The sequence below is a fragment of the Panthera tigris genome, chromosome E2 (genome assembly GCF_018350195.1).
Source record: "Panthera tigris isolate Pti1 chromosome E2, P.tigris_Pti1_mat1.1, whole genome shotgun sequence".
Lineage (NCBI taxonomy): Eukaryota > Metazoa > Chordata > Mammalia > Carnivora > Felidae > Panthera > Panthera tigris.
The window spans coordinates 685,730-700,943 of NC_056674.1; the positions used below are offsets into that span (position 1 = coordinate 685,730).

The 15,214-nt window shown below is 47.4% G+C and overlaps 1 protein-coding gene across 1 annotated transcript; it reads left to right on the plus strand.

The window, feature by feature from the left end:
- Positions 1–2,434: 2,434 nt before the first annotated feature.
- Positions 2,435–13,056, plus strand: LOC102962684 (zinc finger protein 345-like). The gene is made up of 3 exons (XM_042969821.1): positions 2,435–2,705; positions 5,139–5,265; positions 9,237–13,056. The coding sequence occupies exons 1-3, from the start codon at positions 2,673–2,675 to the stop codon at positions 11,651–11,653; spliced, it is 2,577 nt and encodes an 858-aa protein (XP_042825755.1). The 5' UTR covers positions 2,435–2,672; the 3' UTR covers positions 11,654–13,056.
- Positions 13,057–15,214: the final 2,158 nt, after the last annotated feature.

Genomic DNA, 15,214 nt, shown 5'->3' on the forward strand with positions numbered 1-15,214 from the left:
ATAGTTTTCTGGAGATTAGGCTATTGATTAAGATTGCATTTTTCTTGTAATTTACTAAGATATTTGCAAACTGATGGAGACTCCTGTCCTGTATAACTGTGATCTCTACCAGCCATTTGTCTTCTGTCCTTTCCTTTGTCCTTGGGCAGCCAGGAGTGCCTGAGAAATGTCACACAAATTGCAAATGGGGTGGGGAGCATTTGTGGCCTGTCAGCTTGACTTATGCTCTTTCATCAAGTATATATGAAAATATGAAGTAAAAATATATGGATAAAAGTGTTTCTCAACAGATGGGACACAATCATGATACAGGCAAGTGTAGAAGTGATGAAGTTTTGGGGTGATGGGGGGGTTCATGGGGTCAAGAGCCGACGGCCAAGAAAGAATTCTTGAAGATATCTTTCCTGCAAAACGGTGATTTTATTAAAGCATGGGACAGGACTTGTGGGCAGGAAGAGCTGCACTGGGGTTGTGACAGGTAACTCATTATATACCCTCAGGTTGGTAGGGGGTCAGGGATAGAGTACCTCTCTAAGTAATTTTGGAAGCAAGGTTTCCAGGACCTTGAGAGGCTAGCTGTTGCTAGGGAAACATCATTTATCACCGTTTAATAAAGTCTCAGTGATGAGACCCTTTAGATTCATATCAGGGAACCATAAGCTTGGAGTATGATTGCCAGCATGTATCTTGGGACAGTTGAGAAGTTGACTTACAGGATCCTCGAGGTTGGGATAATGTGAAGCCAAGGTTCTCTTTTGCTCCCTGTAAAGTGTCATCCTTGAGGCAGCCGAAATCCTAAAAAGGTGGTCCTGAAATCCTAAAAGGGTGGTCACTCTGCCAGTCTCAAGGACTTGTCAATGGGCTATAGGCAGTAAGGAAATTTAATTTTTCATTTGCCTTAGTTTCCCACATTACCATGGCAAGCACTTAACCTCTTTCCTTTGTTGTTCAGTAGCCAGGAGTATCTAAGGAATATCACACATATTCCACTTGGTTGGGGAGGGGGGTGCAGCCTGTATTTTGCCTCTCAGCCTGCCTCATACTCCCTCATCAGAACCAGTGGCTAACCTCGTCATTGTTCACCTAACTCAGGGTGGCCTACCACCCCTCTTCCTTCTTCCCTGTCACTGACCTGTATAGGGTGTGACAAAGAAAACCACAGGCCTCAGATGGAGTCACTTCTGCTAGGCCATGTCACCAAACCTGGGCATAATACCTAAACTCATTGTACTCTCAACCAACCCCAGAAATTTAGTTTCCACTGGTCAGTCAGGAATATTGGGGTCAATACCAAAAAGGTTATTAGCCATATGGATGGACCCTTTCCATCACCAAAGATGAGGTATTCCCCTGATAAGACCTTTTTGTCCCATAACAAAGTGACCCCACCTGACATGATCCTTTTTTTTCCTGTTTATGAAGTTTTTACCTTAAGCTTTCTGTAGCCCTTTGTTGCTTCCCTCTACTTGGTAGATGTGATGCCGCCCAATTCACAAATGAATGACTAATCCTAAAGACCTTTAAAATGCACTGGGCTGAATTTTTATGGTAACAGGGACTTTTCTATTGTTCTAAACAATTACAAACTGACTCTAACACTTCAGGCTGCAAGCATTTGAAGAGCAACAACATCTTTCCAGCTGTGCACAGACACATTTTGATGTCAGAACAAAGGCAGGAGGAAATGGCAGATAGAATTAAATTTCCTTATAACCCACAGCCCATTGACAACTACTTGAGGCTGCAGAGTAAAATGTTTCTCCAGGAAATCCTACTGTCTTAATGCTAATGCTTTGCTAGAGGGAAAAACAACCTTAGCTTGACAATAGCTAGGCCTCCAATATCCTGTGACTCTTCCTTAGCATAAGAAAATCTCATTGGAAACTTCACAGTGACTTACCTCCCCCAATTCCCAAATATATAACTAGTCTCTCCATATGGGTCCTGTCCCCGTGCTTTAAGAAAATCACCTTTTTGCACCAAAGATGTCTTCAAGAATTCTTTATTGGCCGTCAGCTACAGACCACCCCACCATCACCCCAAATCTTCATTAATTTGACTTCTGAAGTACTGTACACAACGGAATGAGGTGTAATTTCCGTTACGAAGAGGTCGTGGGAGCATCTAAAATAAGTTCTCCTTTGGAAGCTGATTGAACTTCATGGGGTGTGAAATTAGGGCTCTTCTCGGTTTTTAACAAGGTCCAAAGCAGTTCCCCGTGGGTAGGACCAGCACTTTCCAGTAACCTGCCAGGTGAGGCGTGTCCAGGCTCCGGGTGCAGAAGCTACTTCTGCTCCAAAGCTCCAGGGCACAGAACCCACTCTCAGCTACTGCGCTGGGAGCTAAGGTACCCGGAAGACACTGGGCAAAGAGGACAGAGCGAGGAGCCAACAAGGGAACAGGAAAGGGATTTCTAGGCGTGCGCAGCCGCTGGGGGCGGGACTTCCGGCCTCACCCCTCGGACGACTTCTGGCCTTTCCTCAGGTCGGCTCAACCTCTAAGGTTCCGGAGCGGACTTTCGGGGACCAGGTGACAAACTAACAAAGCGCGAGGGGAGGCAACGTCCCCGCCGCATAGACTGGGGGTCACGACTCGCTGACGCCACTCGGGCTGCTCCCCGCCGGGGCCGGAACTGGGACCGCGGGCTCGAGTGTCAGTTCTCCCACAGTCCGATGGCGGCGGCCGCGCCTAGGGACCCGGCTGAGGTAAACGCGCGGCCCCCGGGCCCACCCGCCCCGCCCCTGACCCTCCAGGCCCGAGCGCGGGGCGCCTGCTCGCGTCCCTGCGGCCCAGGGCCCGGTGTCCGGGCCGGGGAGGCGCTCGCGGGCGGGGTCCCCGCGTCTGAGCGCCGGCGTGACGGGGTGCGGGAGCGGGCTGCAGGAGAGGGGCCGGCTGGTGCAGGGCTGCAGGGGGCCTGCGCCACCAGCGGGGCACGGCAGGTCTCGGTTCTTTCAGCGAACGCTAGGTGCAGCGGCGCCCGTGAGGCCTGTCACCTGGCTGCCTGACCAGTCCATCCGTGCTGGCGGTGTGCCAGGCGGTGTAACCCGGGTGTAAATAGATAGGTCCAGTCTGGCTGCGGAGAGGACAGATTGCAGGGGTGGGGGGCAGAGGGGGCAGGGAGCGCAGGAGGGGGTGCCTGCGCGAGTGTATGTCATCGTTGACGGGCCAGAAGGGTCACCGTGGATGTCAGAGAAGCGGTTGAATTTTGGCCCCGGGTTTGAGAAGGGCCAAGGCAAATTTGGGGTGTTGCAGGTGACAGGAGAAAGGGAGGGGTCCCGGAATGCCTGGGGGCTTTGGTCCTTTGAAGTACAATCTGCCAGTTATTTGACGGGCAAAACTAGTTTCTTTGAGAACGAAAGAGCACCGCAGTCTGGAACAAGCAAGCTGAGGCTCAACAGTAGGCCAGTCCGGAGGACACGAGAGAGGTAGGCTTTTTGAAAGGGGAAGGGGCTAAGTTGGGAAGGCTGTTAACATCTACGAGTCCCTGAGAGTAAACTGGGAATTGAGAGTATAGTGGCTTCGCATTGGCTGAGCTGTGGGTGGGTGGTCCCGAAAGCCTGTCTTTTCCCGTCTGGGCTAGTAGAGGAGGCAGTTTCCCAGTCCAAGTTCGAGTGTGTCGTCCTGTCGGGTCTGCACTGATCATGGCGGTAGTGCGTGAGAGCTCCCCCAGCTGCGGCCTCCCGACTCCCTTTGAGTGAGGTTTCCCGTTATTACTTTTCAGCGGTCCTAGCAGCAGAAGGGCTGGACGCTCCCATCAGCTGGACGGAAGGTGGCAGTAGGTCGATTGTCCTTGGAGATCTCCCAAGTTGCTTGGACGTCGTTAAGTCTTAGATGTTCAGAGAGGCGTGAGTGACGTCATCCAGTGGGCGGCGGGACAGGAAAACCCGGGAAACCGGGGCAGGTTTCAGGATGGAAACTTTGAAAAGTGAGGGCAGTTGTGTGGCCCCGGCGGAGGTTTGGATCACATTGAGGAGGGGGTGCAGAGTAGGGGGGCAGTGCTATTAGTAGGTCAGAGGGCCTTAGTGAGGTGTGCTGAAGAGTGGTTCCCTGGCTCAGCGCCTGGTTGGGGCTGCTGGGCAGCGCGGGCACAGGCGAAGGAGAGAGAAAGATGTGGCAGATGGATGGGTGGGTAAGGCTCCCCTGGCATGATGGGACAAGAGATGGCTGAGGACACCTGGGAGTAATTGCGGCAAGGTGACAGGGAGTCTGGGGCTGCCCTTTATTCAGTGGTGTAGGGCTTCACCAGAGCTTTGTGGTGCGCTTTTCTGGTGTCCGGGCCGTTTCACAGTCTTGCTGATGGATAAGGTGTGGGGCCAGTGTGGTCACTTGTGAGTCTCTGTGCCTGGCAGGGAGCCCTTTAGGGCTGGGCTTTTCACAAAGGTTCAGTGCAGAGTGGAGGGTTGTGACTGTTGGAGGGACAGCATGGGCAGCACAGAAGTATTAGAGGGACTGGGAGTGTCTGAAACGGCTACGTGGCTGTGGGTGTGCGTCCCTGAAGCCAGGATCCCCGGCAGGCGAGGGGGACTTCTCAGCCGCATTTGAGGCTTTCCCTCTGGTGGGATCCACGAGAGTGCTGGGGTCGTAGTGGACCCTGTTTGAATTTGTCACACATCGTTTGGGTGTCATGTGACAGGCACCAGTGTGAGTCAAGGGGGCATCCTTTGGTGTGGGGCAGGAAGCTGTGGGGGCGCAACTGTGGGGTGTGAAGGTGTGAGGGAGATGCAGACTACAGGGTCATGTTCACTTGGAGAGGGAGTGTGAGTGTGAGCTTAGGGTCTCAGGGCCCTGGGATTGGAGACTGACTGGTCGAGGCGGGTCCATAATTGTCTGTGTTTGAGGGCACATTCGGGGAGACTCCACGGGAATTTCCAGGCAGAAAGGATGGCGCTTGGGGGGCTAAACCCAGATTGGCCCCCGCAGATTGCATCTATGCACCCCCTGCCTGTTATTGCTGAGGACCGAACACAGTGATTGGTGGGATGGTGAGGAGACGGTGGCATTAATGACACCAGGACCTGGTCTTTATTCTGAGGTAGGAGCTGGGGTGGCTGGGGAGAATGGGGTGTATGTGTCAGGGTTTAGATTGTGGGTTCTCCGAGAGAGAATGTTCATGGTGCCATCTGTCCGTTTCATGACAGGGTGGTGTGACCTTTGAGGACATTGCCATCTACTTCTCCTGGAAGGAATGGAGACTTCTTGATGAGGCTCAGAGACGGCTGTACTATGACGTGATGCTGGAGAACTTTACACTTATATCCTCCCTGGGTAAGGCCCTCACCCTCCCCAGTGACCTGGACTGGGCTCTGTATTCCCGCTTTAGCCCCCACCTGCCCATTCCCTAGGGGATGCTTTGTCCCTCTTGGGTGTGGACTGTGGGCCCTGCTTGCTCCCCCAGCTTCCGTGGTGGTTGCATTTGTTGCTAAGGCTGGGATGTTGGTGTGCCCTTTTCTCTCCCCTGCCGTTCCAGTGCTCTCTGTGCCGAACCCTCATAGGGTAAAAGAGTAGTCAGTCAGTGACGCTAATGGATTGTGCCTTGCTTACCCTCTGACCCACCGGGTCACTGTGTTGAGATCCATGCCTTTTCTATGGCCCCTGTTTTGATACCTTCTTTTGGCTGACATTTCCTTGCCTGCCTCTGCCAGAAATTGCAAGGATTGACTGGGTCGTACTTATGAGGACTATGGGCTACTTCTCAAGACTGTCTTGTATGGTTCTTTTGGTGGTGTTTACATCTCTTCTTCTACCTGCCCCCATCCCTTCCGTTTTGTTGAGGTATGAGCTGACCAGGAAGATTCCATTTTGAAAGTGTATTACATGAGGGTTTGATCTGCTTATACATTAGGAAACTAGTTCCAAATAGAAGGTAGTCAACACACCCGATTAGTTGACATATTTGTGGTTAGTGAGAAGCTTAATATCTACTCCCTTAGCAAATTCCAAGCGTACAGTACAGTATTCACAAGTGTAGTCAACATGCTGTTAGGTCCTTAGAACTCAATTAGCTTTAAAAAATTTTTTTACTGTTTTTTATTTATTTTGAGAGACAGAGAACATGTGAGCAGGGGAGGGCCAGACTGAGGGAGGAAGACAAAATCTCAACTAGGCTTCATGCTTAGCATTGAGCCAAGGTGAGATCATGATCTGAGCCGAAATCAAGAGGTGGATGTTTACCAGACTGGACCACCCAGGCGCCCATAACTTACTCATCTTATAGAGGGAAATGTGTTCCCCTGACCAGGATCTCTCCATTTCCCCCATTCCTTAGCTTTTAGCTTTCTACCTTCTGGGGGGTGTGATTTTTTTTTTTATTATTATTTATTTATTTATTTTGAGAGAGAGAGAGAACCAGCAGGGAATGGGCGAAGAAAGAGGGAGACAGGATCCCAAGTGGGCTCTGCTGACAGCAGGGAGCCTGATGTGGGGCTGTGCTCACGAACCCTGATATCTAGACTTGAGTCAAAGTCAGATGCTTAACCAACTGAGTCACCTAGGCGCCCCTGATTTTTCTTTTTTTAAAGAATATCTATAAGTGATATCATACAGGATTTGTTTTTTGCTGTATGGCTTATTTGATTAGCATAATGTATTCCAGGTTCATCCATGTTGTGGCAAGTGGCAGCATTGCCTTCTTTTTTTTATGACCTATTATTTACGTATGTGTGTGTACTAAATGTTCTTTGTCACTGTATTCGTTTATTTTTAAAATACAATTTATTTATGTATTTTAGTTTTTTAAAAGTATGCTCCGTGCCCAAAGTGGAGCTTGAACTCTGAACCCTGAGATTAAGAGTCCGGTACGCCACCACTGAGCCTGCCAGGTGCCCCTTCTTTGTCACTTTAAACACTCACCACACTTAAGGGCGCCTGGGTAAGCCTCCAACTTCAGCTCACATCATGATCTCGCGGTCAGTGAGTTCAAGCCCCGCATCAGGTTCTGTGTTGACATCTTAGAGCCTGGAGCCTGCTTCAGATTCTGTGTCTCCCTCCGTCTCTCTGCCCCTCCCCAACTCACACTCTCTCTGTCTCATGAATAAATAAACCTTAAAGAAAACAGCACTCACCACACTTCATGGTGTTTCCATATATTGGCTATTGTGAATAATACTGCGGGGGATGTGCAAGTGTAGGTCATCTGTGGAGTTTCTGATTTTGTTTCCCTGCGATACATACCTAGGAATGGCAACGGTGGCCCATATGGTAGTTCTATTTTTAATTTTCTTGTGGGTCTTCCCTAATATTTTCCATAACTTGCCTATTTATATTCCCAGCAACAATGTTCAAGGGGTTTTTTTTCCTCCACATCCTCACCAACATGCCACCTCTTGACTTTTTTTTTCTTTTACTGTTTATTTATTTCTGAGAGACACAGAGACAGAATGCAAGTGGGTTGGGGCAGAGAGAGAGGGAGGCACAGAATTAGAAGCAGGCTTGAGGCTCTGAGCTGTCAGCACAGAGCCTGGCGTGGGGCTCGAACTCACGAGCTGTGAGATCATGACCTGAGCCGAAGTCAGACGCCCAACCTACTGAGCCACCCAGGTGACCCTCTTGTGTATTTCTTTGGCTCTGCTGCAACTTTTGAATTTTGTACAGTGGTACTTGTTTTTGCTTTTTGTCTATGCTTTTGATGTCACATTCAAAAACTCACTGACAGGAATTAAGTTAGGATTTTCCATACGTTTTTCCTAGGAGTTTTAGGTTTTGATGTCCCGTGTTTAAGTCTTTATTCAATTTAGAGTTCATTTCCACAAGTGCTGGAAGATGGGGGTCCGGTTTCATTGTTTTGTCATTTGGATATTCAGATTCCCGAGAGGAGAGTATTCTTTCCCCAGTGTATTCTTGGCATAATTGTCAAGGATTAATGGATTGTAGATGTGTGGGTTTCCTTCCGGGCTCTTTATTCCGTTGCACTGGTCTGTTTTTATGCTTTAGTGCTGTTTTATGTTTTAGTAGCGTATTGTTTTGATTACTACAGCTTCGTAATAGAGTTTGAAATCACAAATGTCTGCCTTCAGCTTGGAACTTCTTTCTCAAGAGTGCTTTGGCCTTGAGGATTTGGATAACTCGGTGTGAGTGTCCCCTGGAGCAGGCAGCTGGCGTCTCCTGCGCAGGGACTGCAGTAGCATCTGCCCTGTGGCTGATAGAGATGCCCCAGCTCGTTTCCTACCCATCTCCTCGTGTCGTTGATAATAGTCTCCAGCCGTCCTTTCTTCGTGCTTCTGCTCTCTTTTATGCTGCACAGTATAGTAGTCCGTCTTAATTGGGCCCTTGAGCCCTGTGAGTCTAAAGTCATTCATAGACAGCTGTTGAATTGATTTTTGTTGGTGTGAAAGACGGCATCTCCTGTTCTACAGTCCTGCCAACATCAGTCACGTAGGATACTTTTCTGAGTCTGTTGTGTGCAGGGCAGCTCTGGAATACCCCTGGCCATCTACTTTTTTTCCTACATTATTTCTACCCTCCCTGTGCCCTGTAGTTGCTCACTTAGCGCTTACAGGAAAAGAGTGTTCTGTGTAGCATAGGACGGACATGATGCAGACATGACCATGTGGCTTCACAGGGGGACCATTTCCGGTGAATGGCAGCCGGGGAAGGTGTGCTATCAGGACTGTGTTCAGCTCACACTAGGCAGCTTTGTTTGTTCAACCAGACTTTGGTGCCATTGTCAAAGGCCACACCTCGTTCCTGTCTTTCCTTCTTCACTATTGAGAGTTTGTGTACTTGTGTGTTCTACTCCTTTGGTAGTCCTGTGACTTCCAGCGCAGGGGTAATTGCTGTTTCTCGGGCCTCCGCATCCCACCCATTTCTCTCGCTGGACTTTCTGTTTACCGTAATATTCACCCCTGAACATTTTGCCATGAGATGTTCAGTGTCCTTAAACTGACCGTGAATAGCAGCAAATGTCTTGTGAATGGATTTTCTCACACTCTTCTGTTCAGCGAAACATCAGCAGCCAGAAAGGTCCTACACAAAGCTGTGGGAAGAGATGTAAGGTTTAGATTCCGGCTCTGTTCCTTGTGTCACATCCTAAATTTGTATCCTTCTAGTGAGCGGTCCACAATGCTTTGACTTTAGGGGCCCAGTAACGCAGAGCAGGCACTCCTTCACCTGAATTCCAACTCCACTGTCTGGAACAGCATCTACTCAACTCGTGCCTACACGAGACAGGTGCATATGTGTGACGGGCTTACCCCTCACTGTAGTCACCACGTATTTCATGAGAGTTTCTTTGCGTTCAGGTTGCTGCTGTGGAGCAGAAGATGCGGAGGCACCCCTTGAACAGAGTGTTTCTGTAGGTGTGTCACAGGCCAGCACGCCCAAGGCAGCTCTGTCTTCCCGGAAGACCCACCCTTGTGACATGTGCGGTCCGGTCTTGAGAGACGTTTTCCGCTTGGCTGAGCACCAGGGAAAATCAAGCAGCCAGAAACTGTTGAGGTGTGGGGCATGTGGAAAACGATTTTACTTCAGCGTAAACTTTCAGCAGCAGCCGGACCAGCATACGGGAGAGAAACCCTTCAGAAATAGTGTGGACACCCTCTCTTTTAGGAAGGGATATGGATTCCATGATTCAGGAAAGCCCTTTACCTGTACAGAGGTTCAGAAGGACTTCCTGCCTGGCGTGGTTCGTCTGCAGCAGTACGCCATTCATACTGGAGAGAAGCCAAAGAGAATCAGCCAGTGCAGGGAAACTTTGCAGAGTAGTAAAGGTCATTACACTTGGGGAAAATGCAAGGAAGCCTTTGGTCCCGAGCATACACCCGTTCAGGATCAGAGTGTGCAGCCTGGAAGACCGTGTTTTGTGTGCAGTGAATGTGGGAAAACATTCAGGTACAAATCTTTATTGACTATCCACCAGAGATTCCATACTGCAGAAGGACATCGTGAGTTTGGCAAAGGTGAAAAATCCAATAGGAAAAGGTCTGTCCTTAGTCAAAATGGAAAGGCTCACACTGGGTCCAGGCAGTACACGTGCAGCAAATGTGGTAAATCCGTAAGCCACAAATCTGTGCTCATTCATCCCCAGAGAGGGCACAGTGGAGAAAATGTTTATGTTTGCAGTGGATGTTCAAAATCTTTTAGCCATAGTTCAGTTTTAATTACTCAGAAGGTTCAATCTAGAGAAAGGCGTTATAAGTGTGGTGACTGTACAAAATGTTTTACCTCTATCTCTGCTCTCAGATATCATCAGAGATCTCACACAGGGGAAAGACCTTATCAGTGTAGGGAATGTGGGAAGACTTACATCTCCAGTACTGGCCTCCGTTATCATCGCAGGGTTCACACTGGAGAAAGGCCTTATGAGTGCAGTGAATGTGGGAAAACTTTTACTGCTAGTTCTGTCCTCCATTATCATAAGAGAATTCACACTGTAGAAAGGCCTTATAAGTGCCATGAATGTGGCAAATCTTTTTTCTCTGCGTCTGACCTCCATTATCATCACAGAGTTCACAGTGCAGAAAAGCCGTATCAGTGCAATGAATGTGGCAAGTCCTTTCTCCGAAGAAACAGCCTCAATGTACATGTAAAGGTTCACTCAAGTGAAAGGCCTTATAAGTGTAATGAATGTGGCAAATCTTTGAAGTGGAAGGCAACATTCATTAAACACCAGAGAATTCACACAGGAGAAAGACCTTACAGGTGCAGTGAATGTGGCAAGTCTTTTACCGCTAGTTCTGCTCTCCAGTATCATCGGAGAGTTCACACGGGAGAAAGGCCTTATGAGTGCAGTGAATGTGGGAAATCTTTTATCACTAGTTCTGTCCTCCATGAACACCGGAGAGTTCACACTGGTGAAAGGCCTTATGAGTGCAGGAAATGTGGGACATCTTTCTCCTCAACTTCTTCCCTCCGTCATCACCAGAGAGTTCACATTACAGAGAGGCCTTATGAGTGTGGTGAATGTGGCAAATCTTTCCTCTCTGGGTCTGACCTCCAGTATCACCAGAGAGTTCACACTGGAGAAAAGCCTTATAAATGCAGTGAATGTGACAAGTCCTTTCTCCGAAGAAATAGCTTCACTGAACACATAAAAGTCCATTCAGGTGAAAGGCCTTATAAATGTAATGAATGTGGGAAATCTTTGAACTATAAGTCGACATTCATTCAACACCAGAGAATTCACACAGGAGAAAAGCCTTATCTATGCAATGAATGTGGAATGTCTTTTAGTCATAGTCGTGCCCTACGGTTTCATCGTCATTGTCACCTTGGAAGAAGTCCTTATGAGTGTAGTCAGTGTGGGAAATCTTTTACTTCTAATTCTTCCTTCATGTCACACCAGAGAATTCACACTGGAGAAAAGCCTTATGAGTGCAGTGAATGTGGGAAGGCTTTCACTGCTCGTTCTCTCCTCTATTCTCACCGGATTGTTCACACAGAAGAAAGGCCTTATGAATGCAGTGAATGTGGCAAGTCCTTTCCCCGAAGAACTACCCTCAATGTACACATAAAGGTTCACTCAGCTGAACGGCCTTATAAGTGTAATGAATGTGGGAAATCGTTGAAGTATAGATCGACATTCATAAAACACCAGAGAATTCACACAGGAGAAAGGCCTTATGAGTGCAGTGAATGTGGGAAGGCTTTTATCAGTCATCCAGCTCTTAGTTATCATCGCAAGAGTGCACACAAGAGAAAGGCCTTAGGGGTGCTGTGAATCTAGGAAGTCTTTCAGCTAACTCTAAAAACGTACTCAACATGAGAAACTATACAGTAGAAAATGTCTTTATTCTTAACATGATGACCTGAATGCCCATGTTCACTAAAATTTCTATGTTGAATACCCATTCTGAAGGAATAGTATTTTTTTTGTTAACTTGTATTTTTTATTTTTTTAAATTTACATCCAAATTAGCATATTGTGCAACAATGATGTCAGGAGTAGGCTGATGGAATAGTATTAACAGGTGATATCTTTGGGAGGTATTTCAGTTGAGAATGGTCAGGAGTGTGGAACACTCATGAGTGGGGTTAATATCATAATATCTCTAAAGCAAGTTTCCTTCCCCTATCAGTCATGTGCGGTCGCTTGAGAAGATGATCTATAAATCAGGAAGCTGGTGCACCAGTCACAGAACCAGGCCATATGCGGAATGCTAGGTCAGATATACAGCCTCCACAACTGGGAAACTTCTTGTTTGTTTACAAGCCCCCTCCTTTGTGATATTTTGTTAGAGCAGCCTGAGCTGAGACAAATGTGAAGAATATGGGTAATCTTTTGACCAAAGATACAGTTTTGAAATCCGAATTCACCTTGGAGCAGGGCCTCATGGGTGAGGTCATGACCATTCCTTTAGTTCAGTGATCTGTCTTCATTCCACGCTCAGAGGTCACACTGCAGAAAGAATTTAAAGTAGCAGAGAAGGTGATGTTTCCTTGCTTCGTGTAATCACAGTGGAGGAGAACCGTTTGCGAGGCAGACACCTACCTGAGTTGAACTTTGTTCACCTGAATGTCCAGAGGGGAGTGACTTCCCATAATTTGAAGCTATTTCAGAAAAATACAGAAGCTGCGTTGTGCTTTTGCTGTGTTTGGAGTCATTGCTCAATTGAAATCACTGCCAGTTTCTGTAGCAAAAGTCACTTCACCCCTGCCACTTGCCAGGTTCCCATCATGTGTATCAGCCACCACGCACCGTGCTCAAGCATGCAGACCTCTGCGCTTTGTCATTGGCGACGGACATTGTGGGTAATTGGAACTCCTTGTTCCCTTCTAAGTCAGGACGTGGATGTGACCCGGTGTTGACCCTCCTACCTGAACTGAGTTTGGGGTGGTGTCTTGCAGAGGCTGAGTCTCTTAGGACATTGTTGGTCTCCTGATGTTTGTGATCAATGTGTGCAGCACCCAAGTCACCAGCAGAGGAACGTGGTGCCACGTTTTGCTCTGGTTTATGCATTAATAAATGCCTTTTTTGTTTAGTTACCTTTAACCTTATGTGTTGTATTCACTCAAAGGGGTTGTTTGAGAGCAGAATTGGCGTCTGCCAGCATGAAGAAGTGAACAGATTTCATTGCATCCCAAACTTACTGTGTCTTGGGTAATTGTAAATAAAAAAATAACTACGACTCATACTGTGCAGCTTGGATGTGAATTCGCATTGTGACCCAACACCTTTGTTGTGGGCTCAATCATGTACCCCAAATTCCTATGTTTAAGTTGTGACCCCCAGTATGTCAGAATGTGACTGTAGTTAGACATAGCATGTTTCATGAGAATGAAGTTGAAGTTTAATGAGAGGTTATTAGGATGGAGTCTTAGTACTCTTAGTATGACTGGTGTCCTTAGAAAAAAAGGAGCTGAGAATAGTGGTACGGAAGGATGACCATTTGAAGAATGAGAAATCCCCATCTCCAAGCCAAGGAGAGAGGCCTCAGAAGAAACTGACCCTGCTGATACCTTATGTCCAATTTCTAGACTCCAGATTTGTGTGGAAGTAAATTTCTGTTGTCTAATCACCTCGTGTGTCGGACACCGTTATGGCAGTTCTGGATAATACAGCCCCCTGTGTTGTATATCTGGCTTCTGTGGTGGATGCCGGCAATTTTCCTGTGCTCAGAGGTCACCCTGAAGAGGAAGCATCTCCAGTGGCTATGAAACCATCTCCAGTGGTTGTGGAGACAACATGAATATTTTGCTTGTCCACAGCTGATACCACATACTGCCAGGCACTGTTGAGTGGAATATCTACCCCAAATGCTTCAAAGGAGCCCTGTGGCCTGATGCACACTATTCGTGTGTTACACCACAGGGGCAAGGGAACTGTAATTGGTAATCTAGAAGATAGGGTAATGAGGGAATAGAGGAGACATTAGCCACTTAGTGGAGTATATCTCTTACAAATATGTATCCACGGGTGTTCTAGTGACCGGGCAGGATCGGTGTGCACAGAAATTCTTCACTATCAGACCCATGTGTCCTGTGTCCAAGAGGTCACTGTCATAAAATAATCCAAAGGTGTCTGAACTCTCATATTCTCTCTGGTGTTTACGTCTCAAGGCCATCGTGCGAGAGAGGAAGACAAGGGTGGTATCAGGTCCAGGGAGGTAGCCTTTTTGACACCCCTAGCCGGCATTGTTGTTGGTACCAGCTGTGCCTGTGGCAGATGCTTGTTCTGAAACATTCACCTCCCAAGTAGTCTTCCAGGTACTCCCCAGCCTCCTTGGCTATAAAACCCTGTCTTCCTGAATTGGTGGTGCAGGGACCGACTCCTCTTATGGGTGCCAAAGTCACGCTTCTGTCCCTGAGTCCGTAAATAAACCATTTCTCCTCAAGCTGGACTTCTCAACCTATTCCCTTGCTTAAGGTTTGGAGGTCACTTTGCGTATACGTCCCTTCCAGGCAATGCTACTATTTTCTTCTCTGGAAGTATACCACTATTTACCCATTCATCTGTTTGGACCATTTGGGTTACTTAGAGTTTGGGCGTTTGTAAACAAAGTGCTCTCTAAAAATTTTCATTACCGTTCTCTATGTGGATAGAGGTTTCCTTTCTCTTGTGGTGTGACTCAAAGCGCAATGCCCGTCACAGGTAGGTTAGTGCTAATATTTTTAAGAAACTGCCAAAATGTGATCTAAACTTCAGTTCTGCATTCCCACCAGCATGTATGAGAGTTCCAGTGCCTCCAGTCCCTGCCACTACTCGATAGTGCCAGTCTGTAATGTCAGCCCATTTCATAAGTGTGTAGTGCTGTTGCCATTGCATTTCCTAGGGGTGTTGATTTTGAGTATTTTTTCGTGTGTTTATTTACCACCTGTCTATCTCCTTTGGTACAATTTCTGTTCATATCATTTGCCCGTTATCTTTCCGATGAGTTATGGCTATTTCCATTTTCATTTATGAATAAGAAATGCATACAACAATGGTATGTATTCGAATTTTCCTCATTCTTAAATGGTGTGACATTTTGCTGTATGGAGTCATAGTAACAGTGTTAGGCTATTTCTTCACTATTTTCACTCAGCTGCTTTTGTGTCCTGCACACGTGACGGCCCCAAACACCATACACGTGTAAGTTTAGTGTGCATTCTTACCATTATGTCTTCACTTTCTTACATCCAGGCATTCAGAAATACAGAACTGCAGCCCTGCTTTGTAGTGCTTGCCAATTTCCAAAGTGTAAATTCTCCCATCATGAGAGCGGGATATGCTGGGAGAAGGCGCTGAAAAATTCCACTTGGGTGTTTGGTGGAAGACTAAACTTTGGCGTGTGCAGGAGAC

Coding starts and splice junctions, on each gene's coding strand:
- LOC102962684 (XM_042969821.1), top strand. CDS start 2,673: ATGGCGGCGGCCGCGCCTAGGGACCCGGCTGAG. Junction 2,706..5,138: donor CGCCTAGGGACCCGGCTGAG/GTAAACGCGCGG, acceptor GTTTCATGACAG/GGTGGTGTGACCTTTGAGGA. Junction 5,266..9,236: donor TACACTTATATCCTCCCTGG/GTAAGGCCCTCA, acceptor CTTTGCGTTCAG/GTTGCTGCTGTGGAGCAGAA.